Below are 24,282 nucleotides of genomic sequence, written 5' to 3' on the forward strand. Positions count from 1 at the left end.
CCTGGCCTGACCTATTCCGTGAGCGCGTTCATGTTCCCAGCATCTCTTTATAATTAGACCCCATACAGAATGATGGGATGTGACCTTGCTTATTTACACTAGAAACACAGTGCATCAGGAACACTAGCAGTTTAATCACAGGATAGAATTCCATCACTAGTCATCGTCCGGGGCCTCTTGGAAAAAGAAAAGTCGACGTGATTTGCTTGCGACAACAAACAAACAAACTGAAGTTCCAGCCCGATATTTCCGCTCATCTCTTCCTCTCCGCAGGCGCTTTGGCCTCACGACCTACTATCCGCAACGCGAACAGAGTACGTCTTCACTTTTATTTACACCTACGGATCATGGACCAACTTCATCCTAGGGTACTGTATCTAGAAATCGGTGCACAGTCAACGGGTTATCAGCCCAATGTTTGCAAATCATCAATGTTGCGTTCTACCAGGGCACACGGCACAATGTACGGCCAACGACTACTCACACAACCTCGTACCAAGTATTGACAGAAGCGGGGGTTACAAATAGACGAATTATATTAAGCAGCTTTAACTTGGACACAAAACAATTACGACATCTAACGCAGGCTCTAAATCTAGTCGTGTCCGTCTACGAATGACAAAACTGCGGCGAAAGTGCATTACATTTGGGCTTCCTGAAGGACGCGACACCAACTTCCCTCGTTCTTTCGGGAAAGCCCTCAAACGAAGCTGCATACGTTGCCACAGAATGAGCAATAAGCTATACCGGTTAGCCAGATCCATCCCGCTCACGCACATGGGCTTGAGAAGACGTACCTTGGTGTTCACCTCCCACGCCGTCATGTTCAAGTTGTTCAAATCATCGCCGATCTGATGGTAATTCTTGTCATACCACTCTCCTTCTTCGCCGCCAAAGAATCCAGCCTCGAGAGGCGTCTTGACACCCTCGGCGCCCTGCATTTGAATCCCGGTTAGTCTGCCACATCATCGCGCCCGGCGCCGTGAATCAAGAGGAATGCACGTACCGTGGCAATGCCGCCCGCCGGAATACCCGCCCTGACAAAGGGATCGTAGTCTGAGCGCCCGTCGAACTCGATCATGGTATAGTTCAGCCCGCTGCTCGTGTACCAGTCCGTGTACAGGTCGCGCAATCGCTCCGACCCCAGCGGGTTCTCCGCATCAGTCGCGTTGTACACCTGGTACGCAAAGTTTGGACTGGCCATCATGTCGTAGTCCATGAAGAGCCTGATCTTGGCATTCTCCTTGTCGGAGAGGGATTTGACGTAGTGCTCTGAGCCCAGCAGACCCTCCTCCTCGGCGGACCACCAGGCGAAGCGGACGCAGTTTTGGATCCGGAACGCCGCGAGCTGGGAGGCCACTTCGAGGATAGACAGGGACCCAGAGCCGTCGTCGTTGATCCCCGGGCCCTCCTCGACGGAGTCGCTGTGGCCGCCTAGCATTACGCAGTTGTCCGCGTCGCCCTCGGTTGTCTGCGCAATGATGTTGTTCGTCTTGATCGTCTGGACGGTGGCGTCAATGTATGCCGATCCTCGGAAAATCTCCCCGCGTGGCATGTTTTCCACCCAGTCCTCGGCGTCTTTGCTGCTGACCCCAAAGGTGGCGATGTGGTCGGGCGACGGCTTGCCCAGGGTGCCTACAGACACGGTCAGCAACAACCCGACTACACCGTGTATGCGACGAGCGCGTTCGCCAGGGCTCACCGTGCAATTCTTCATCTACGGTATTGTAAATGATGGCCGCAATGGCACCCGCCCTTCCAGCAAGCTGCGATTTATCGCCAAAGGGACACGTTCCCCTCTGCATCAGGGCAATATTCCCCTTGACCTTGTGAGGATAGTCAGACGCCTTGCAGCCCGTGCCGCGAACCAAAATCAACTGTCCGAAAACGGGTTCATTGTTCTTTGTCGGCGGCGTGAGCCTACCCAGCGTCAGCAATTTTGGCCCATCGACCCCCTCCCGTCCCGGACAGCGTATACATACGAAAAGGCCGTGGTCGAAGCGGGCACCTTGTCATGAATGACGAGGCGAAACTCCCTCACCCTGCCTGCATAAGCGTCGAATGGCTGCTCCGAGACATTGTAATAGCTTCCGAGAGAAGCCAGCTCAGACTTGATGTACTCGAGCGTGGCCTGGTGTCCTGCTGCCCGTCAGACTCAAATCACCAGCGCCGTCAACTACATACGCCCAGGGACACGCATACCTGCCGACCCAATGACGCGAGTAGGGTGGTTGAACTCGTCCTCGGATTTCCTAGCAAGCGCATACAGCTCCTCGGCGCGCTCCCACAGCCTGTCCTTGTCGATGCTGTCCTGCAGAGTGCCCGAGCTGACGAGCGGTCTTGCGTGGAAGGCCGAGTGAGGTGCAATGTCGTTGATCGGCCGCTGCAGAGGGAGCTGCAGCGCCGCAGAGGCCGCGCTGAGAGCAACAAGGGACGCGATTCGGGTCATGTTGCCGTCGGTGAGGGCTTGGACGGCGAGGAGCAAAGGAGTGAGGAGGCGAGCAGGCCAAGTTATGTTGCGCTCGGGGTGCTGACGCCATGCTGGGACGGGACTGATGACATTGCGCCCCGCTTTTCAATCTCCCGCGCGGCGTCGAGGCGGCGGCAGGCGACTTGTTTTAAGCTTCAACACTGTTTTGGACATGCCGCAAACGCTTTACTGAACTGCCTGTGTTTGTGCGCCTTCAAATCATAATTCTTGGCCAAGTTTGGTCCTCGGCTCAGAGTGAAGTATCCCTTTGGGTGTTCGATGGTGCCGATTTTGTACCGGGCCTACTTTGTCTGAGATACCTAGTAGATAATACTTTTATATTACGTTAAAATCATTATATATATCTTTTTATCTATATAGAAATAAGTAGTGCTTATAGCTTTATATGATCTCTTAGTATATTAGCATATCTCTTAGCATATTATTATATCTCTTACTATATTAATACATCTCTTCTTTTAAGATTCTTAATTGGTTAACATCCTTGTTCGGTACAAAATTGGCACCTTCAAACACCCAAAGGGATGCCGTGCGCTGGGCGTGAGCCGTGGCGCATCTAGGTCACCGAGGCGTCTTTCCTCAGTACGATCCAAGACTTCACTAGCGCCGCCTCATTTTCGAGAGGGTAGTCTATTCTGTATATACAATAATTGGTATGCATATCTACTGGGTGGCTTTTGGCGAGTGCGCTCCGCCGACCAGCCCGTTGATTAATAAAAAAAACTCATCTGTTCGATGCTAGACGCCCAGGAGTAAGCCCCGTCCCGGGGGTTATATACCCATACAGCCGTACGAATGCCCATATATAGTGAAGAAGAAGAAAAAGAGAGAGAGAGCGAGACGGAGGAAAAGCGAGGTGCGAGGTGCGCTTTGTAAAGTGCAGACTTTGTCGTCGCTGGTCTGTCATGACCTATGGTATTTCCTTCCCGCCATGCTTCAATTAAACGCCGACGAACTCCGTTTGAGCCGGTGACGAGGAGATGATCAACACAGAGCGCACGTGGTGTCTCCTATCCCCCCTGACAAGCGGACCCCAAATGCCAAGAAAGCAGACTTCCAAACCGAGGGAAAAAATGGGCGGTCCATAAAGACCTCATTCAGCCCATCAGACGAACGTTTCCCAAGATGCAATGTTTCCATGATTAGTTATTCAACGGACAAATTCTTCTTCCAACCCGTTGTTGGAATCGGCTTCTCGAGGCGCAGTATCCACAGTAGATAATCTTCGACTGGGAGGAAGAGGCACAATACGCGATTGCACATGAAGCCCGCCATGACGACAAACACGGCGGCAAAGGCATCGAGGAAGTAGTGGTTGGCTGTGCTGACAATGGTGATGAGCATCCACGTCGGGTACCAGATGCCGAAAGCAAACATGCAGGCTCTCGCAAAGGCGCTTCGTCTGGCCTCCACCGGGTCGTCGTCCTCGTCGTCGTCGTCCGGGCCCGAGGAGCCAATGGCCAGATTCTCCCGGCATGAGAACAAGCCCTTGACGACGCCGCTCTCGGCAATAAAGGTGCAGCCAATGCAGAAGGCGTAGCCAAAGTGCATGCTGGGCATGGCAGCGAGCAGGTTGACAAAGTCGCCGCCCATCCAGACAGACTCGGCATCCTCCAGGCTGACCGAGTCGACGAATCCGTACTCCTTGGGCAACAGTCGCGGCGGCATGGTGGGGACGAGGATGAAGATGATGAAGGCGAAGAAGTTGGTCAGGGTCATGGTACGACGGACAGTGCAGAACCGAGCGTGCGTCGACGCCGTGGTGTAGTAGTAGGCAAGGAACGATACGGTGCCCGGCAAATGTACAAGGGCGTAACCACGATTCAGAAAGGACAGAACCCACGCTCGGTAATCGCCCGTCTCGGCCCCGCGTAGGAACCAACGCTGGATCTGCCATTCGAGCCACTTTTCGGGGGCCTGTCGATCTCCTCCCCACAGCAAGGCCTCGAAATTCAGGATGGACAGGCCATGCTGCTGGGCCGAATCCCACATGCCCTTCTGGCCGCCATAGGTCGCCTGGGCGAGGACCTTGGTGTAGCGGTACGCGCCGAAGCTCACGCCCCAGTAGAACATTTCAATCAGGAAGGGAAACTTTTGCAGGACGCGAGAGTGAAAGTTTGTGGCGAAGCGGCTCGAGTTGGGCGTCGTGAAGCGCAGGCAGCTGCCGCAGGAGCGGTACTTGGGAGGGTACTGGTCGCTCTGCCTGCGAAACAGGAGATGGCTGAACTCGTCAGAACTCCTGGGCGATTCCTCGTCGGGGAGCGGCTGGTATCGATCCCTTGGTTTGAAAAGAGAGTAGTTCTTCCTGCGCGTAAAGAACATGGCCAGGAGGAGCACAGCGACGGTAAGCTAGACAGAGGCGCAACAACCAGAGATTCCAAGTCAGCCACGGAAACGCAGACGATGAATACAGGCAGGCGGTCGCAGCAAAAGGCAATGCGCTGCCAAATAGCTCAGAGACGACGAGGCAATTGCAGGATCGGTCTGGAGTTCTTGTTTCGTGGAACTTGGTAACTTACAACGGGCTCGACAAAGTCGGGCACTGGAATTCCATGCGCCGCCTTCCATCCTCCCTCGGGCGTATCGTCGAAAACTTGAGAAGCGGCCATGATGAGAAACAATGATTTTTTTTCTCTCCCTATGGCATGTTACAACTACTGGCGGCACCCAACGAAAAAAAAACCCCCCGTCGAGCTTGGAGAGCTTGGATGAATTGCCGTTCCAACCGCGACAGGCTGTACACGTGCTACCTGACGCAGCTTGGGGTGAGGCGGTGTCAAGCGTCGACTGCCGAAAGGAGACGGTGGCTTGGTTGGCTGGCTGGCCACACGTCAAGTAACTGTGCAGCAGAGGCGGGGGAGATGGAGAAGCGTCGATGTCTGTTGACAACCTACACCACAAAATGGCTCAATTGCGTACTTGTGAAGAGGAAGAAGTCGACGAGGTGGAGGAGGAAGAAAACGAGAAACGGAGAGCAGTGCAAAAAGCCAAGGCAAAAGTCAAGTCAGGGAGCTGCGTTGCCAACGTCACCAGATGGCCACAGGCTTGCTACGTACACATCCCCGAGCGAGGCGGCTTGACGCCGTCTGGTGCGCCAAGTTGTCAGTTTTGCGGACTGCAGGACGCCGTCTTGGCCAGGGACTGGTGCGAAAAGTCCGGCCGCCGTCGCCGTGATCCGTTCATGGTGCAAGGCTGCAAGCCCGGTCTCGGTCTGGTCGCATCGCCGCCAGCAACTTGTTGTGGCTCCTCAGTCAAAAGCTGGCAAACACGTCTCCACGGTTTTCACCGTCTCGAGCCAAACCAATATCATTCAGCGTTGTAATGTAAATACGGGGAAGCCCTTGGAGAACTCACCCCCCTCCCCCTCTTCGTTCGCTGTCCTTGTTCCAGTCCCCCTTATGCCCCAACCGCGACTATGCCCGGGTCGTGTCTACTCTTGTGTCTGATGCAACTGCAAGGGGAGGGATACAATCCAGTGTGCTTCATCTTTGCCTAGATCCGCAGAGCCTCCGATACGCTTTGCACAGCCTTCCCGTCCCCAGCATCCCACATCGTGGGCCGGCAGTGGAATCGTTCCATGGTCAACACCAGCCCCGTGTTCACATAATCTTGTAGTGTCTCAACCGTCGCAGACTGCTATGACGCCCGTTTCTGTGTAAAACAGTCTGGTGTTGCCAGAGTTGCTGGAATGTCTGCCCGTGCCCGTAGTTCGGCCCGCCATGGCGGCTCCCCCATTGGCCCCCTTCGGCCCCCTTCTCTTGAGCTTGTCGAGAGACGAGGCGCATGCCAAGAGGCTAGGGGGACAGGTGGCAGAGATTACACGGAGTAGTAGTACTACTACTGCTTGATGGTGTGTGGGTGTCGAGGTGCGGCGGGCTGGTGAAGCCTTGCACGTCGTAGCTCGTGAGCACGCGACATCTCTCGACTTTGTGGGACGTTTGGCGACGCTGTGCGCAATGTTTGCGGGTTGTGCAGGTGGCGTGCGGGTACTGAGGCGAACATGGGCTCCGCGCCCCTTTGCTATCGGCCGACGTCACCACTCTACCACGGCCATCGGCAACAAAAGTCGACGTTGTGTTAAGCTCGTCTGCCTCCTAAACCCCGTCGGCCTTGATCAAGTCGCCGCGACTGCAAGCTCAACACTGAACATGCAAGCACTGTGGCTCTCATGCCCCTGTACAGCATCTGTACATACGCACTACCGATTACGTACATGAATAGAATCCAGATGTCAATGGCACCTGCCGCGCTTCTCTCTCCAGCACATGCGGCAGGTGAGAGGCACTACCAACCAGCCCTACCTGCCATGTCTGCTGGTTGGACCTGCCCAAGACAGAGTGCGTGGCGATGCAAAACCGGACTCCGGCACACTTCTCCAAAGCCGTGGCTGGTGCCAAGAAAACTACTTGGGCCAAGCGCAAGGATTTTTCGGAACCTGCGGCGCCAGCAGCCAATCCTCGCAGCCGCCTTCCCTTGAGCTGACCACGCCGCTGTGGGGATTGTTGTTGTCCAGTCGAGTGCATTTGCTTGCACGGCCATCGCCATTTGCACAAAGTCGACGACTTACGCGGCCCGTCCACGACAACAACAACTTGTCCGCCGATGCTGCCAAGGCCGTCCGGTCCATCAATGTCCCAGGGAAAAGCGAGTGTGACTGCGCACTGGTGTTCTGCACATCCTGTGCCTGATTGTCCCGTCAAATCCTGCGTCACCATCGCCAGCGCTAGTGTGCCATCTTTCTTCATTCCGTCTTGGCAGCTTGGCTGAGCAACTTCTGTCAATCGCCTTGCAGTCCAAATCGTCACGTGTTGATCATACGCGGGTTGCACACGCAGCCATCGCTGGAAATAACTGTCGTCCATTCGCCCGGCCGATCCATTCCCAACCGTTGTCAAAATACCGGTCCCAGCCAGGTCCAAGACACGGCAGGAGAAACAGCAATAAAATTAAGGTTACTTTGGGACCCGAGCGAGGCCCGCCAGGCTCTCTCTCGCGGCTTCTCCAGTTCATGCCTCTACGGTGCACACCCTTGAAATGAGGCTGTTTGGTCGGCCATGCTTCACTTCATGCAGGGACGTTCCACAGCGTTGGCTGATACCGCGCCGTGGTTCGGAGAGCGGATCGCGCGCCAAGTTCCAAGTCCGTCTGTCTGCATGTATGGGGGCGTGGAGCGCGTCTGATGGTGCGTGCTGGGACGCATCGGTAGTTTGCGCCTACCGACTCTCCGGCTCGTTCAGACAACTCATCAATCCCGGACAGACCGCCATTGCAGGCCTCCTGGAACCCGGATGCGAACTGGTGCTGCTCAACAACATCACGCAACTCTGATGTATGTGTCCGCAGATGGCATGGCAGCCGAGGCCGCAACTAAGTCATGTCACCGTCATGATGGTCTTGACTGCATGGATGGATGGCAGGTTGACATGAGTAAGTAGTCCCGGCGGCAATGCCAACAGCGTCCTTTGCAGAGACCATCTTTTTCCTTTTCAGCTAGCATGCCTGCCACGTTCTGGATTGTTGGCCTCATTATGTGAACATGACTCTTCTCCAAGCAGGTCAGAAATGCACATCGAGGAAATACGGTCGCTTGGACTAATATTACTGCCTACAAGGATACGCCTACCATGTCCTGTCATGCAACGTACTGGGTTTGGCGAGTTTGCCCTCCCTTCAAGACGAAAAGTGCCCAGTCCGGATGATTAGCAGCCTTGTCGCATAAAAAAAAATACACTGTGCTTAGATTTGTTGCGACCTGGAAGGGACTGGAAGGGACTTTTCGTGTCATCTGTGCGCTATTCTTCCTAGCTAATACTCGACTAGAAGCTCTAGAAAAAGGGGTCAAATCCGGCTTCCTAGCTGCGGGCAGCCACCGCGTACAGCCCAATGACCCAATTCCCGGGAACAGCAGATGGCGCCGGCAGGGAGAGAAATAGTTATCCCTGGCTATTATCTGACCGAGCTCGTTATAACCCCACGACTCGATACCCGGGCTGTCATTGGGAGCTACTACTAGGGATGCCAACGTAGTTATCAGAGATGCTGGGAGACGTGATTTCTTGACTGGAAGGACTCCTGGCAGATGCCGCAGGTTCGTCGCTGTTCATCCTTGCGATGGAGCTGTTGAAGCCGCTGCTGCTCTTGTTGCGATCTAGCCTATCGATGGCCATCGTCGCGTTGGCCTTCGGGCCGGGCCGAGCCGGGCCGAAGGGTTGTGACGTGGTGGTTGAAGAAGACTGCCGTGCTTGTTGAATTGAACAAGACTGAAGCCAGGAGGCTCGGGGCAAGCTACTGATAGATATAGCCGGGTCGTTGGATTGATGCTGCCGTACGAGGCCTAGTAAAAGGGATGGATGGCCTTGACGGGCTGCGAGGTGACGTTGGCCGACCATGTCGTCGGATTCGGTAGGTCTAGTTGCAAAATAGAAACCCAAGACAATACATAGTAGTAATGTGAAATTGCTACCATTCATTGCTTCAGATGAGGTGATACTTGCTCGAGCGCTGCCACCGCGCAAGCTTCATCAAGATGTTCGCCGGGAGCAAAACACCACCACGGCCAACCATGACTGTTGATACGCTGTATTGGTCTTTGGCGCAGCTCTCGACAGCCTTCTAAGTTATATCAAGAGCGAGCACTTGAGGCCAAGCGGAATATTGGCGTTCGCATGAGGTCCGCAGATGCAGTAATGGTCCAGAATTTGAGCATCATGACTCCTCTTCCTGTTTGAAGTATAGTTACCGATCCAAATGGTTCTAGTATAGTGTTATTTGAAGCGGCAATGGGTAGAATTAGGTTGATGATGTGTTCGAAGACTTTTGTTCAAGTCTGTCTTGCATAACCTGTCGGGTAGGAGGGAGGAGAGGAGACTTCCATAAGCCCAAGTAATTTTCTAAGAAAATTTCCCTAGGTATGCGTTATGTAGTTTAAGCGCTTATGTGCTCACACAGCCCAGCTGGTTCGTGCCCCATTCGGCTCATTTCTAATTAAGTGACAAAGAATTCATTTATTTATTGTACTCGATGGGCTTTGTGTCGTAGACATGTCAGCTGTGGGTGAGCAAGCACGTGGGACAATCATACAGGTCGCTGCGTTGAGACGAGAATTCAGAGGCATTTGCTTGTTAAAAAAATCTAGTAAAGAAGCTTATGTGTTGGAGACAACTATGCAACCGATTGAAGATTTGGTCAACTGCACAGCTTGGATGGTGACCTCACAATCGCGTACTCCATGCTGCTGTTTGTCGTAAAAGAACGAGCACGAAACGGGTTGCGCCCTGGAAACACTACTGAGAAATTTCAGGAATGCATGAAGCCCATCAGGGAACGGGTCCTTGGAAATCTCAACTTTGAGCCCAGTGTCTCGCTGGCAAGTGATATTACCACCGGGGCGAAATTCGATCTGGCCGACATGATCAACACCATCATAGGTGGAGGCAAACATGGTTGTGACAAGGACAAGTGCATCATTGGCCCTAAAGAAATGTCTTATATCGGCAATAATTCCAGATGGAAAGGGAAACAGTTGGATTTTCACGTCCCGCTGCAAGGAGCTGGTTTCGTAGACCGAATTTGACCATTGTCCTGTCTCATCGGTTAACAGTGTCGTCTGGCCTTTCTAATTTACCGTCTCTTGGTACTAGGAAGTCATGATGGTCATAAAGAAGCGGCTGATAAAGAGAGAAATTATTAATTGACGTTTCTGCATCCCTGGCGATGACACGCGACGATGTTTCCTCTCTTCATGGGGGATGAGTTACCCGACATAAAAATTACATAGCTACTCAAGATAACCAACCAGTTTAGCCACCCATCCTTGCCGAGCAGAAAATAGCAGGAATAATTACGGATACTCATTAAGCCATGTCACAGAAAAAAGCGGCTCATGGAATCCTCGGACCAGACTGAGTTTTGGAGCAACGCCGCCTCGCCAATTACTAAGAAGTCGAGTATGTACATCAAGAGAGATAAAAGTCAAGGGAAATGGTTGGGAGTATTTTTGCGCATCAGTGGATATAGTCCTCGGACCCCTGAAACCCGCTGATTACCGTACTAGCCACGACCTCGTTTACGCAAGATCCAGGATCTCGTCTTATCTATCAGGCGTATTCCCAACTTACGACTCGTCTTCCCGCAGGTCCCTACCTCTCGTAGGATATATACACCCATAAGAGCATGTGCCCGAAAAGTCAAGCACGTAAGGACAAAACACGCAAAGAATTATATTATACCTAGGTACGGAGTGCCCTGCTATATATACACGTCTATGCCAGGAACAAGCCCTCACTCCAGCTCCTCGTCAACGCACCCTCTCGGCCCGTTGACAGGATTACACCGTGCCACCTTGCCGTCCCCAAGCTCAACGACATACTCGCACCCGCCGTACCGCTCGCTCATGCCCGCCACCGGGAAATCCGTAGAAACAATGTGCGCGCCGGACTTGAACGCCCCGTCGCGCTGGATCGTGCTGCAGTCTCGCACCGTGCTCAGCGCCGAATCGGCCAGTGCTCGCACCAGGTAGTTCGCCTTGACCTGCTCCTGCACATTCTGGATGTACGCATCCGTCACCGGATCGTTCAGCTGTCACCAGTCAGGTACATATTCGGACTATCAAAAAAAAAAAGGGCTGCCCCGTAGAGATAAGAAAAGAAGAAAAAAAATATCAATTTACCTTTTGAAAAGCGCAGTCTGCCCTCCCCGGTGCGGAATTCGTAAACAATACTCTGCCTTCCAAGTTTGGCCTTCCCTCGATGTACTTTTCGTTGACGGGGTCTTCGGGCCCGTTGTCCATGAGGAACAAGACCCTGCCTCTTGCTGAATCCAGATCCGGCCAGCCGTACTTGAGGACAGACTCCTCGAGCGTCATGCCGGGCCGGCGAATGTCGTCCGGCGTGATGAGCTGCCTGCTTGTGAAGACGGAGCGGATCTCGGCGTCCAGCCCGTCCAGCAGCGTGGTATTATCCCAGGGAATGACTTTGGCGCCGCCTTGCGACTGCCCCAGCGGGTTGGCCGTCTTGAACTCAGTCATGATGGGGATTGGCACCGCCCACGGATTGGCGTCCAAAAAGGACTTGATGACGCCGAGGCAGGCCGTGAATGTCGTGCAGACGGTGTGGATGTCGAGGTCGGGAATGTGCAAGACCTTGGTCGAGGGCGTTTGGAACTCGGGCCCCGTGTTATAGGGCTGCCCGGCGAGCGCCTTGATGAGTGGTTTTGCGTAGTTGCCGCCCTCGGGATCAGCCAGGACGTCCAGTCTATATATTGTCTGTCAGCCCTCGGCAAGTATACACACCCACGCAGCGCAGGATGAGGCGGGGGACTCACTCCAGGTTTCGCACATGCTGTTCCTGAAGCTGCGTTTCCAGCGGAGGGTGTCCGTAAAACAGGTCCTGGGTGTCAGCGCTGAGGTTGAGCATCAGGGCCTTCTCCTCGTCTGGCGCCTCGACGTGGTAGCTGTTGTGCGTGCCGACAACTTGAATCTGGTTCAGCCGGATGGCGTCTCCCCAGACCAGCCCGTTGCGAGTGTAATCCTTGCTGCATGCCGCACCGAGCACGGCCGGTGCGCCGCCCAGGACCAGAATGCGCTTCAGACTCTGCGAATTCATCAGTCCTCGTGGATGGATACTGCGGCAATGCCAACGAAACATACCATTGCTTGACTTGATTTGCGGAGCTCTGACAAGTGAGGTCCTACGACGAGGGAGGAAGGTGCTATGAGGAAAAGGCGGTCGGTGGGAGGTACAAGGTATTTAAACGCATCAGGTACTTGCCATCGCGCTCTATACTATAGTACTTATATTATAGCACTGAGTATACTAGTGCGTACATCTTGGCGGGCTAGTAACTATTCTGCCGCAGACTGCATGCACATGTACGTACGACGCGTGCCGTTTTCACATGAGCCCATGTGGCCAGGTCCGAGCTATCCAGTTATCTTTTGGACTGTGGAAGTGGCCCGGCTGGTGGAGTCCTAGAGAGAAGAGACTCCCTCCCTACATACGAATGGAGCATTGTAAATTAAAGTTAATTTCAACATTATCGTTACGGCAAACCCCCGCTAGCCACGACCCATGAGCTTCTTTCCAACATGCCGGCTCTTTTGCCTTTTTGCTCAAGTGCTTGTTGATGCAACTTCACATATCAAGAACCACACACGGTGTTATTTGTATTGCAGATATTAATCGGGCGCATGCAAAATCCATACATTCCAGCTCAGAAGGCAACAGTCACCACCCGCAATCGCCAAATGCTAATCTATCCTGCCTTGAAGCGTATGATACAGAATGAATCCATAAACTCCGGACCCCTTCGTGGTGGTGCAAAACACCCCATGACAATTGTCATCCCATTTGCTATGCACTAAGTCCTACGCGCACCTACATTTTCTGGGTCTCCCGCTTCGCCTAAGTCCCGACTCTTCGATCAGTTTGACCGTTACCGAGTCTTGAACTTCGTCGCTAGACTTCTCCTTCTTTTTGATTGGTGCACGCAGTAATCTCCGACCCCTCTCGGGCTCACTCGGCTCTTCTGTCTCTTCCCTCTCCGGCAAACACTTTCTGCCTCGAGCTTTGCGCTCGTCATTCGTGCCTAAGAATCTATGCACAATCCTATGATCCAGGATCCGCTCTTCCTTATCTGAGGGCCCTGCCTTTTCAGTCTTGGGCCAGATGTATCCGTACAACTTGGAATGTCGTTCGCAGCGGGGGCACGCCGACCGCGTATAGTAAGCGTTTTGCTGTACAAAGTATGCGTTGCAGACTGTGCATTGAATCCATGCCATTTCCGGTTCAGAGAGAAGTAATGGCGTGAGAACGTAATCACCAGGTCTGCGCACCTTGGCTGGGGGTGAAGCCTGCTTACTAAAACTGCGTCGTCTGCTCTTGGGCCGAGGCTGCTCTTCTTCGTCGACGTTTGTGGCTATTTGGGACATATCAACTGCCTCTATGCTCGCGGAAATAGGAGCCGTAACCTCCGGCTCAGAGCTGCTAGGTGCGTTAAGAATAGCCGATATTGACATGGCGCTGAGTTCTGGTTTCGACGTCGCGGATGATTCGTTCGTGTCGCCGTCCTTGGTGGATTGTGGTGACTGTTGACTCTGTATGCTCTCAGGGGAAAAGGGTGCAATGGCTGTAATGGTGTGGTCTTCTTTTTGGTCGGCGCTCCCCTTCAGCCGATTTGCCAATAACCTGATTGGCGTCTCAGGCACGGGCTCAGGACTGTCCTTCTCGGGCGATGTGACATCTGTCTCAACAGCCTCCCCATTACTTGACAATATACTCTCGCTTACAGAACTTCCTCTTGAAGCCGCAGGATGGAGCTCTTGTTCAATCGTGTGTTTGGGCTTCTTTGCCGGTGTGATGGGCGGCGTTGCCATGGTATCAGCTTTTCGCTTTCGGCCGACTGGTGAGCCAGGCGCCGGCGACACCGCGCCGGACGAACCGTAAGCATTGCTGAGCCGTGAGCTCTTTGCCTTGGTTCTTGGAACTCGCGGACGAATTCCAGGTGTAACAGAGGGAGTTCGAGATCCACCAACGCTATCCTCCCGTCGACGTCGCCGCAGAGCATACGTCTCGGGCCTGTCTTCTTCCGCACTTGTCTGAATACTTACGGCGCCTTCCTCAGGCTCCCAACCGTTCCTTAGTCCCTTTTCGCATGTGCCGCATAGACACTCGCAGTTGTCCTCGCCAAAATAGCTTTCTCCATACGTGACAGTAATCTCTTCGCCCGATTCAATAGGACGTATAGCAACAATCTCAATGCCAGCGTTGCTAGTCGTCATCAATTTGGCATTCGCATTACAGTCGTGGTTTGCAAATCGCGCGGGACCCATGAAGAGACTTGTGCTCTTACTCCTCGAGCTAATCACCATGCTGAAATCCTTCTTGCGTGCCGCAATCTCCGTCTCTTCCTCGGGCGTGATGACAACCTGAATACCCGACAGGTACTTGATCGATTCATTACGTTTAATGTACCGCCTTGCCGTGATACTTGCTTCATGCGAGACAATCGTATATCGGTTAGTGGAGCTGACCTCCCAAGGGCAATCCGGCAGGTAAATCTGCAAGTAACGTCGCAGGTGTCGCTTGAAGTCGTCCTTTTCCCTGTCTGTCTTCAATTTGTTCATGAACTTCCTCAGTCCATCCATTGCAAGCAGCTTCTCCTCTGCCGCCGCCAAGTCTTTCCACAGGACCAACTCGTCCTGAATAATCTTCGCAATGGCGTTCTCCGACAGGCCCCGCGAGGGGTGATATGACGGGCGATTCTTGGGGACCGTCGTCCAGTAATAGACCTGTATCCGCACTGTTAGTTTTTTGAGTCCCCGAGGGTCCCGTTCACCAGACCGCAGAATCACTGACATGGTCGACCAGTGCATCCGTCAAGATGTCGTCGTAGGCAGACAATTGTGCCAAAGTGAGACGATGCCTCGCCGGCGCAGCCTTTGGCGCTGGCATCGTTGCCAATGACACTCTGTGAAAGCGTTGCGCCCCCCCGCGATCCGGAAGCGTGGCAAGATCCCAAGTCCACCGGGCCAGAAATCTGTCCAAATGAGCTTCGCCCTCAGCTGAACTTGACAGACACCTGAGCCGTAGGTGAAAATGCCCAGGCCGCTTTGCGCTTATCTCACCCGCAGCCGGACAGCCGCAGTCGACCAGGCAAAATGACCAAGTTTCAGCTCGCAGCCCGCTCCTTCCTCAAAAATGTCATACTCAACCCGTCTCAAACCAAGTGTACACCTTGCACTCAAAGCCGGCAGACCATGTGGACAACGGAAGGAAATATCGGAAAAGGAGAGTGATTAGTGAGAGACGGTATGTTCAGAAATGAGAGCTCCCTGCTTTCAGAGACACGCGACCACGGACCCGGCAGGTTCAAACATGATCAAACTCGAAGGAGTGAAGTTGTGTTGAGTCCTGCCGGTGAGCTTGAGCCATTCCAAATTGCGGCTTTCCCTCCAAGCCCCCCTCTGATGTGCCCCCTGCGCTGGGTAGGCCCGCCCAGCCTCCCCATAAAATGACTTTGGCCCAGCAACCGCAGGAGGTACATGCGCAGGAGCTCGGAATGCAGGGGAGTGCCGGCCTTTCTTGGGGAAACGTGGCGCCAGGTGCACGTGACTGTCAATTTCCGAAAAGTCTCCCGACGCCGAAAGCTGAGGACTGGGATCTGGCTGAGGAGGCGATGCAGCATTGAGGTTTGCGCGGACAAGGCCAAAATGATTCAATTAAAGGTATGTCGGAAGACAATGAACTATTCTACGCGTGTTTTCTAATGGAAAATAGACGATGCTTAACTGCATCGACAACTCGGGCGCCGCCCTCGTCGAATGCGCCCTGGTCGTTGGTCAAAAGCGGCATGCTCGCATAGGTACGTCGCGGCCATGCTCTCGGAGCGCCGGGTCAAGGAGAACACACACAAAAGGGGGAAAAAAAAAGTCTAACTGGTACAGGTGACCGGATCGTCGTTGTCGTCCAGGAACAAAGAGGTGCTTCGTCCTCTGGTATGGCGGGCATCTCAGCCGCCGCCAAGGTCAAACGCGGCGATATTCGACACGCCGTTGTAGTGCGAACCAGATACCCTACTCAGCGACGTGACGGATCCGTGGTCCGCTTCGACGACAATGCGTGCGTCTTGCTCAACAAGTCTGGCGATCCGGTGGGATCACGAATCAATGGTGTCGTTGGCGCAGAGTTGAAGAGGAAGAAGTGGAGCAAGATTTTGTCCATGGCGCCTATGCAAGCATAAGGGAGGCAATGCTGGCATTTGCTTTGAGCAAAGAGAGGAACAGGCGATGAAGAACAGTCAAAGGGTATCGGAAAGGAGGTCAAAAAGGATGACACCCTCATGGGACGGGATACGTTGTACAATTATATTTGGCATTTGCGCGGCGTTTAGACTAGAGCAAGAAGCTTAATTCCAATCTCATAACATGTACATGTACATCAATGACCATGGACTGGCCACTAAACTTCACTTCATCACACTGTGAATATTAATTTGACTTTGTAGCAATGTAATTGCATTGTCAACCTACAATCCTCCACCTCCTACTGACTTTGCTCCAATGGTCATGCCCAGTTTTGCATGAACAAAAACATGTACAGTAGCTCTAGTACACAATGCGCCGTTTTCTTTGTCCTGAAACGCCCATAATCAAATCTGATGCAAATCAAACCAATCCCATCCTTCTTTCCCATCTATCCACCTATGTAGTAACATAAACCCGGTCTGGACATTGGGGAGGTATCATGACTCGTAATGACTATTAGTCGAAGATATGGCCGCATTCGCAGCAGACATAAAACAATTTCTTCCCGTCCAGCCAAGTTAGCAAGCTGCACATAAAACCCCACAAATTTGAGACTCAATCATGACTCAAAAGAGCATGAATTGGATTGTTGGATGGCTTACCATGCCAGTTTCGGCACTTCGCTCCTGAGATTGGAAAAACACGGCCTCTTCGTGGTTGCACCTGGGGCACGTCTTGTTCGACCGTGGGAGCTGTGGCCAAGAAGGAAAAGCAAAACTCGTGTCAGCCAGCAAGTTCAAAGCAAGATAAACGAGTTCCAACAAAAAAAGGACACGCGCATCCGCCGCAACTCCTAGCTACGCTTGCACCACAATAATGACTCGCCTGCCCTGTTGCCAGTCCCGGTAATGAATATACTGATATCGACGCGAGCGATGCCGTTTGACGTTGGTAAATGTCGCACGTATTGTAGAAGTTCATAACTTGATCTCGACCCCATTTCAACACGTAATGGTCCTGACGTGGTAGTCTGAGAGACCTGACTCCGAATTCGCAACAGAATTGAAATCAGACGAGGTAGGGGTGTAGACTTCGTCCTCGGCTTCGTCCATGAGTTCTTCGTCGTACTCGGCAAAAGGATCATCGTAACCGTCCAATGGGACAAATTGGCTCAGGCTGGTCCATTCCATCTCTGCCTCATTATCCTTCTCTTCCTCCCGTCGAGGTGCAGTCATATCTGCTGCCAAATCCCCACAGATATAGCAAAAAACAGGGCAGCCGCAATATAAGCAGATGACACGCGGGACATGACTAACCGTTGGATCAGATCCAACATCCTGGGTCACACCGGCAGTTTCGCCAGCAGAGTTATTCAGGACATTGCGGAACACACAGGTAGACTGGGCTTCTTCAGTGTACTGGCACGTTCGGCAGGTGAATTGCAATTTGTGCGCGTCTTCATCTTCCTTGGGGTATAACATGTTGGAGCATTCTGAACAGAATCGAAAGGTAATCTGCTCGAGCTTCTTGGAGCCAGAGTCTTCGTATGAGGTTGTCGACTGGGGAGTGGCCATTGCTACAGCGTGTGTGTTTATCTAAGGATAAAAATTTGCTGAATGATGTTGGGTTGGATTGGATCTGGACAGCTTCTCCGACAGCGGTGGATGGGATCGACAAGCGTGGCGAACTGCGTCGTTGAATGGCCGGGCCGAAACCTTTCTAGAGACAGCGACGGCGCCTTTGGCTCTGCGAAATGAGCAGCGGTCGAAGATGGCTGTGTTGATGAAGAAGCAACACAACAAGACGCGTTGACGAAGAGGAGGCAAGGCCCTTTTGTGGTGGTTGGGCAAAGCGAGGCGAGTTTGAGGGCAAGTGGGCGGCCTGGACAAATAGTGGGGCAAGCCAGCAGGCAGAGATGCGCCACGCATTATGTAATTACCGAGAGGAGTATTCAATGTTGACAGAATCTGGGCCCGCGCTTGGTCACTTCAATGTGGAATGCAGATGACTATTCATGAGGTGTCTTGCGACTCTTCAGTCAGTCGCCTGGCCTTTTCCATGTTTTAAGCGGGTGGCGTCGTTGTCCAGCATGATCTGGACCTTGTCTGTGGTCCCGAGTACTACGTTCATTCCCAGGCGGCTAAATGCTTGTTGTCGATGGACTCGGAGTCATTATGCATCGGGTACTCAGTGCCTCGGTCAGATCAACAATGTTGGCCAGTCATTCATTGATCATCTCACCCAAGAACGAAGACAAATCAGACCCTGGCCGTCGACTATCACATCTGAATTATGCACAGCCAAGAGTCCCAGTTCACGATTGAAGCAGGGTCACTGCTACGATCTTCCCCAAAACACCCACCGAACAGAACAGCCCCGTCCCACACAGAATGTTGTCAGACACTCGACAATGGACATTGTCCCGATGCATTCATTGCTCTGCAATCCCACGTGCATGTACCTAGGTAACCTACCTACCTGGCGAGGTAGGGTCATCTGTAGCATCACCATCCGAGGGATTGTCAAAACGGAAGCCATTGAAAACACATCCCCCGGAACACCTCCATAGACATTGGAACGTGACCCTTTTAAAATGGGACGCCGGTGGTTGAGGCCGAATCGCGTGATGGACTGTTTGATTAGTGGCTTGTATGGAGTACATGCTTGAATATTGGCGCCCAAACTCTATCTACTCCTACTAGTACCAGTTGACATGTTCACGCGGGGGAGCAGGTTCAGTCAATGTCAAACGATGCCAGTCTTTTAAGCAAGGCGCAAGAGCTAATGGCGAAACACCTTGCAACTAAACATTTAAAAGCTTGTCTGGCACGAGGCTCTCCACTCACACAACTAATAACGCAACCCCCTCATTCAACAGGGCCAATCTAAGCAGTCAAGATTTGATTTCCATCCCGGACTCCGGGAACATGGAAGCCACACGTGCATCCAACCAACCAGCCAACCGCCCTGTTGTCCAGCAGACTCGAGACGTGGGGCCGCCCCAGGCGGCGCCTGGTGAAATTGATTGCCTACTGCTAGGTACGGAGTACTTGCTGGCATGTCTGGTCTGGTGGCACCCAGGCGCCCTCAAGCGCTCCATGTCCGTTCAATGTTAGCACGTACCGCTAGCACGGCTCTGGACGAGGTCACTTGGCCTGGTGTCTGCACCGCACCCCATTGGCTGGCTGCGCGTCTTCGCCCATCGGGGCACGTCATTCCCTGCCCTGAGCCCCGACTAGATACCCCGCTGTTTCTGCCCTCGTCCACCCCCGGCAGCCCGTCAGCCCGTCAACCCGTCAACGGGTCGCCTGGGGAAAGCTCTTCAAGCTGCCTCGTCCAAAGCGCATCATCGCCAACCGACCTGCTCCTTGTCCTAATCACCTCGCCCTCGACCACCTCTCGACTCCGACTCCGATTCCGACTCTGCATCCGCGACCCAAAAACGTGACAAGTGCATCGCTGCAACGCTTTGCCATTCTCCTCCATCCCCATCTTTATATAAATACTTGGTGTACCTATTGTTTGTCCAAGCCTGCCGATCATCCTCGTCGACAGCTGCCTCTCTCTCCTCCTCTCTGCCACCGCAACCCCCCCTCTCCCATTCTTCGCATCCGCACATCTTCTTACCTCCACCCATCATGGTATGTCAAGAATACTCCCCGTCTACCCCCCGAAACTCGCAGCTCGTCACCGACGCAGCACTCGCTGCATTGCGCTGCGCTGCGCTCACCGTCGTCATGGCATGCCACAATTCCTACCCCTCTTCTTCCCTCGCGAGACATGGCTAACAAGTCCGAAGGCTGATACAGGTCTCCCCCCCAACTGGGAGGTGCGCCACTCCAATTCCAAGAATCTCCCATACTACTTCAACTCTGTCGAAAAAGTCTCCCGCTGGGAACCGCCGCAAGGCACCGACACCGAGAAGCTAAAGCACTACATGGGAGCCCACCACAGCGCCGGCTCGCGGCCCGGCGCGGTGCCAGGTGTTCCTGACGGCAAGATTCGCGCCGCACACTTGTTGGTGAAGCACAAGGATAGCAGACGGCCTAGCAGTTGGCGAGAAGTATGGATTGCTCCTTTGTCCATGGCTCCAGCATGAAAAGAGTTCAGTGTTATTAACGGCGCCATAGTCTGAAATTACACGCTCCAAGGACGACGCTATGGAAGTCATCAAGGCCCACGAAGCAAAAATTAAGTCTGGCGCCATTTCTCTTGGCGATTTGGCCCCTACCGAGTCGGATTGCTCGTCTGCCCGTAAGCGCGGCGACCTGGGCTACTTTGGCCGTGGGGATATGCAGAAGGAGTTTGAGGATGCGGCCTTTGCGCTTAAGCCTGGCGAGATGAGCGGCGTCGTCGAGACGGCCAGTGGGTTGCATCTGATTGAGAGGTAAGCCGAAGAACCGCGACGCTTGCTGGGAGATGATTGCTAATCATTGCCGCAGATTGGAGTAGTTCAAGAGGAGCAGCAGTTCTTTTTGACGGTGGTGATGAAGATGGCGGTGGAAGCGATTCCCATCTTGCCGTGGTACTGGTGGCCACAGGACAATGCGAGAAAATTGTACAATGCCGAGTTTACATATTAAAAAAGCTTCAAGTTTCGATTCGAATTCGAGAAAAAAAAAGCGAAACATATCGTGGTGAATCGGTGCCGCGAGCCCTCCTAACACGCGCAGGAAGCTCATATTTATCATGTTCAATTACAGCCATGTTCTTCTGCCTTGCCGCCTCTAAGCTATATTGCAGCGTATGAACAAGCAAGCTGTATATGCAGTCATCATGTGGGACTATGTATACTACCTATTCATTGTGTACCTGTTATTCATGATGCCACGTGTTGGAAAAGCCGACTCTTATCTATCGTCCAGCGATGGCCATAAAGGAGTTCCTGGCCAAAGAAGAAGCCTTTTGTCCAACCAAGTCCATTTCTCATAAGCCTCGTATGCCTCATCATCTAGATACAGCTCGTTATTCACCTTGAAGCCAGCTTCAGGGCGGTATTTTTGAACGGTTCCAAGGTTGTAAACACGACTGTCATGACGCCAAACATGGTCATGGATAGCGCCGCGTATGGTGCCGCGCGACTCTTCACCTCGTAGAGATACGATACCCCCATGGCGGCCCCGTTGATGCCGATGGCAGTCCCAGCTGCGACGGTAACCGGGCCGTCGTCGTCGATTTTCCCCTCGCCGGCTTTGTCTTGCGGCTCGGGCTGGACCGTTGGCACGGACAGCTTGTCCAGGAGCACGGGGTACATTAGCTGTCCCAGGATGCCGTTGCTGACCACGAGCGTGGCGTTGAGGGCCACGTTGCCCCCCAGAGCCTTGACGGAGGGCTTGGCGAGGGCGAGGGTGGCGCTTCGGGCGGCAAAGGCCAGCGATTCCTCTGGCTGCAGCCCGAGGGCGCGGGCGAGCATCACGGAGAGGAAGACGTTGCCCGCGGCGGCTGTGGTTGAGAAGAGCAAAGTGGAGATGCCGGACATGCTGAAGAGCTGTTTGCGGCACTCGTACAGCTTGAAGCCCCATGCGACAATGCCGCACTCGAGCAAGGAAAGGGCGAAGTCTCCTGCGCCGAACCATGGGGTTGGGCCGTCCGGCATGAGGGAGTCCGAGGCGACGGCTGTCCAGATGGTGTACAGGGGAGTTCCGCTGCTGAAGTCTCCGAGGACCTTGGCGATGCCGCGGCTGCCTTTGAGCAGGCCCCTTATACGGGTGAAGCCAAGCATCAGGAGGGTGGTTACCAGGACGGGGTTGACCATGGTTGCGAGGCTGTGACGGCACCGCACGTTGGAGCCAAAGAGGTTCGACGACTTGAGCGTGCGCTGGAGTCGTATGGCGACAAGCCAGCAGAGCCACAGGGAGAATCCGTCCAGCGCTCTGCCGTCGTGAACGACGAGCTCCAGAGGAATACCGATGCCTATAATACCGACAAGGCACAGGATGACGTAGCCGTTGCTTCTCAAGATATGCCAGAGGTTTCTATCCCGATCTTGGACTTTGGCTTCCACAACGGGTTGGTTCACTACCGCTCCGTCTTTGACGTCAGCGCGGGAGGATTTTCGGTCCTCTGTTTTTTCAACCGAATCATCTGATGTCAAATACTGCCACGGCCGGTCGTAACATTGGGCTGCAGCCCGCCGAATAGTCCCTCCGACCTCATAGCGTGAAGCAAAGGCGGATACCTTGTTTTCCTTGCCTTGTACGTGTTTCGAAGCGTATGACTGCAAAGTTGTGAGGAGCAATAGGCCCGAAAGGGACAGCAAGAAGACTAAAGTCCAAGAGGCTACGTTTGTAATAGCTACACGTCTGTTAACGTGTGACGGGAAAAGGACAGCCGTTTCGCCTGTTGGAGACGGAGACTCACCAGACGTTGCGATGATGTAGCCAATGTCCCGGATGCCAAGGACATGGTTGAGCAGAATGATGGGCACGCTGAATCCAATCCCGAGCTGGGCGTTGATAAAGTCCACCTGTGTGTTTGCACCAAAGCAAGAGTGAGCCTCCTTCTCCTCGTGCCCCTCCGAGTTGCGCGTGCAGAAAGGGGATGCCACAAACCTTTGATTTGATATGTCGGTGGTAAAAGTCGCCGCAACTCGGACACACCTGGCCAGCAGCTGCCATGACGGAGAAGATGACAATCATGCCCACAATAGACCCAAAGTACTGGAGTTGCGCAGACGCCAGTACGAAGCTCAGGCCCCAGATTGTCAACTCGGTTGCGAGATAGATTGCCGAAACACATACAACCCAAAACAGGTGGTGAATGGCCACGTCCCATCGGTCTCGCCAAACGGTATGGTTAGGCGCGTTTCTCGTCATGATTTCTTGGTTCGGTGGTTCGGTGGTGGTGACAGGAAACAGAGGAATCGCTTAGGACTGAGACTGTTCTTAACACCGAAGAAGCTTGTGACATGGTCCATGGAAAACAGCAATTCGGAGACGAGTAGACATGCTTGGTCTAATTGACGACGTGACGGCTTGTTTCTTTTTTTCTCCCTTACTGTACAACGGTGTGTTTCTGGAAATAGATTTCGGGATCCAGGAGCAACACACCCGTCAATGCCGAGTCGAAGGTTTGAGCTATACGAATGTGTTACACTCAGGGCGTTTTCTTAGGAGCTCCCGGAGATTCGGGCGAAATTATACAAAGGTTAAAAAGATGACAGGGAGGTTGGCCACGATTCATGGCCAATGCTAGGACGGTTGCCAGAGTACAGTGAGTCCATGGTCAGCAAGAAGTGAGGAGCTCGCAGGCCACACGGCCAGAAAAGTCAATTGTACCTGACAGAGACGTCAGTCTGTGCTAGCATCTATTGTATTGGCTGTGGGATGATAATTATTCCAAGACAAGAGTCAAGATGAACATTTAGGAGCCATGTTAACACATATGAGAACTGCCACGGCATGTATGCCTGTTTTGTCTGTGGTGTATACGCAATGGGGACATTTTCAACCAGGTTTACGTACAGACCAGGCCATTTCCATTCCATCTGGGTTCGAATTCGCAATACATGGGACTCTCAAAAGCCTCCTCCGGAGTTTGCCATGGCAGGAAGTCCGCGTCATCATGGCACTGCCGGAACGGAAGACTATTCGGCTAGAGGGAAATTGATATCGGGGCCTGTACAGACAATGCTGGAGATAATGACTCCAAGGACTTGTCTCTGGTTCACAGCATTGGCGCTGCAATACGTCGGGCGATTGTAAACGGTCCGCTCAGGGGTCGAGCATAGCACAGGGCTCGGTGAACGGATAGGAGTTGAACAGAGGCAAGGTACCGCGAACACGAAGAAGTGTGCCGTGACGTTGAAACAATGCATTTGGGGCCTGTGTAAAACAGCCAAGACTTGTCCATTGTATACATTCTGATGGTATCTGATTAGGCGGGGGCCAGTTGAAAGCTGTCAAGCATCACAAAGCAGTGAAGTGATTCATACATGGGGTGAGGACGACGCCTTGCTCGTGAGCCACACGTGGCCGTGACACACCGGCATTAGCTTTGTGCTCAAGGCTGGTCCATCGTGGAGCGTGGCATCGTGGCATCATCCGTGGCC

General features: G+C 53.3%; 9 protein-coding genes across 9 annotated transcripts; 3 read left to right on the forward strand and 6 right to left on the reverse strand.

Moving 5' to 3' along the window:
- Positions 1-609: 609 nt before the first annotated feature.
- APE3_0 (Aminopeptidase Y) lies at positions 610-2,449 on the reverse strand (the record flags this gene model as incomplete). The annotated part of the gene is made up of 6 exons (XM_066129812.1): positions 610-741; positions 798-935; positions 1,007-1,635; positions 1,703-1,920; positions 1,983-2,139; positions 2,203-2,449. The coding sequence occupies 6 exons, from the start codon at positions 2,447-2,449 to the stop codon at positions 610-612; spliced, it is 1,521 nt and encodes a 506-aa protein (XP_065985860.1).
- Positions 2,450-3,637: 1,188 nt separating this feature from the next.
- Positions 3,638-5,100, reverse strand: G6M90_00g018070 (uncharacterized protein; the record flags this gene model as incomplete). Its single annotated transcript, XM_014693241.1, has 2 exons — positions 3,638-4,840; positions 5,011-5,100. The coding sequence occupies 2 exons, from the start codon at positions 5,098-5,100 to the stop codon at positions 3,638-3,640; spliced, it is 1,293 nt and encodes a 430-aa protein (XP_014548727.1).
- A 4,619-nt stretch (positions 5,101-9,719) lies between these two features.
- Positions 9,720-10,064, forward strand: G6M90_00g018080 (uncharacterized protein; the record flags this gene model as incomplete). Its single annotated transcript, XM_066129813.1, has 1 exon — positions 9,720-10,064. The coding sequence occupies one exon, from the start codon at positions 9,720-9,722 to the stop codon at positions 10,062-10,064; it is 345 nt and encodes a 114-aa protein (XP_065985969.1).
- A 707-nt stretch (positions 10,065-10,771) lies between these two features.
- On the reverse strand, positions 10,772-12,140 carry G6M90_00g018090 (uncharacterized protein; the record flags this gene model as incomplete). The annotated part of the gene is made up of 4 exons (XM_014693240.2): positions 10,772-11,068; positions 11,160-11,742; positions 11,813-12,081; positions 12,138-12,140. 4 exons carry the CDS (start codon positions 12,138-12,140, stop codon positions 10,772-10,774), a joined length of 1,152 nt encoding a protein of 383 aa, XP_014548726.2.
- Positions 12,141-12,854: 714 nt separating this feature from the next.
- On the reverse strand, positions 12,855-14,940 carry SET9 (Histone-lysine N-methyltransferase SET9; the record flags this gene model as incomplete). The annotated part of the gene is made up of 2 exons (XM_066129814.1): positions 12,855-14,777; positions 14,845-14,940. 2 exons carry the CDS (start codon positions 14,938-14,940, stop codon positions 12,855-12,857), a joined length of 2,019 nt encoding a protein of 672 aa, XP_065985747.1.
- A 758-nt stretch (positions 14,941-15,698) lies between these two features.
- Positions 15,699-16,228, forward strand: mrpl38 (mitochondrial 54S ribosomal protein uL14m; the record flags this gene model as incomplete). The annotated part of the gene is made up of 3 exons (XM_014693239.1): positions 15,699-15,713; positions 15,766-15,850; positions 15,933-16,228. 3 exons carry the CDS (start codon positions 15,699-15,701, stop codon positions 16,226-16,228), a joined length of 396 nt encoding a protein of 131 aa, XP_014548725.1.
- Positions 16,229-17,233: 1,005 nt separating this feature from the next.
- On the reverse strand, positions 17,234-17,806 carry RPB9 (DNA-directed RNA polymerase II subunit RPB9; the record flags this gene model as incomplete). The annotated part of the gene is made up of 1 exon (XM_014693238.1): positions 17,234-17,806. One exon carries the CDS (start codon positions 17,804-17,806, stop codon positions 17,234-17,236), a length of 573 nt encoding a protein of 190 aa, XP_014548724.1.
- Positions 17,807-19,870: 2,064 nt separating this feature from the next.
- On the forward strand, positions 19,871-20,684 carry ssp-1 (Peptidyl-prolyl cis-trans isomerase ssp-1; the record flags this gene model as incomplete). Its single annotated transcript, XM_014693237.2, has 4 exons — positions 19,871-19,873; positions 20,032-20,295; positions 20,363-20,619; positions 20,675-20,684. 4 exons carry the CDS (start codon positions 19,871-19,873, stop codon positions 20,682-20,684), a joined length of 534 nt encoding a protein of 177 aa, XP_014548723.2.
- A 517-nt stretch (positions 20,685-21,201) lies between these two features.
- G6M90_00g018140 (uncharacterized protein) lies at positions 21,202-23,047 on the reverse strand (the record flags this gene model as incomplete). Its single annotated transcript, XM_014693236.1, has 3 exons — positions 21,202-22,526; positions 22,593-22,698; positions 22,784-23,047. 3 exons carry the CDS (start codon positions 23,045-23,047, stop codon positions 21,202-21,204), a joined length of 1,695 nt encoding a protein of 564 aa, XP_014548722.1.
- Between the last annotated feature and the right edge of the window lie 1,235 nt (positions 23,048-24,282).

Source organism: Metarhizium brunneum, chromosome 1 (assembly GCF_013426205.1).
Source record: "Metarhizium brunneum chromosome 1, complete sequence".
NCBI classification, from domain to species: domain Eukaryota; kingdom Fungi; phylum Ascomycota; class Sordariomycetes; order Hypocreales; family Clavicipitaceae; genus Metarhizium; species Metarhizium brunneum.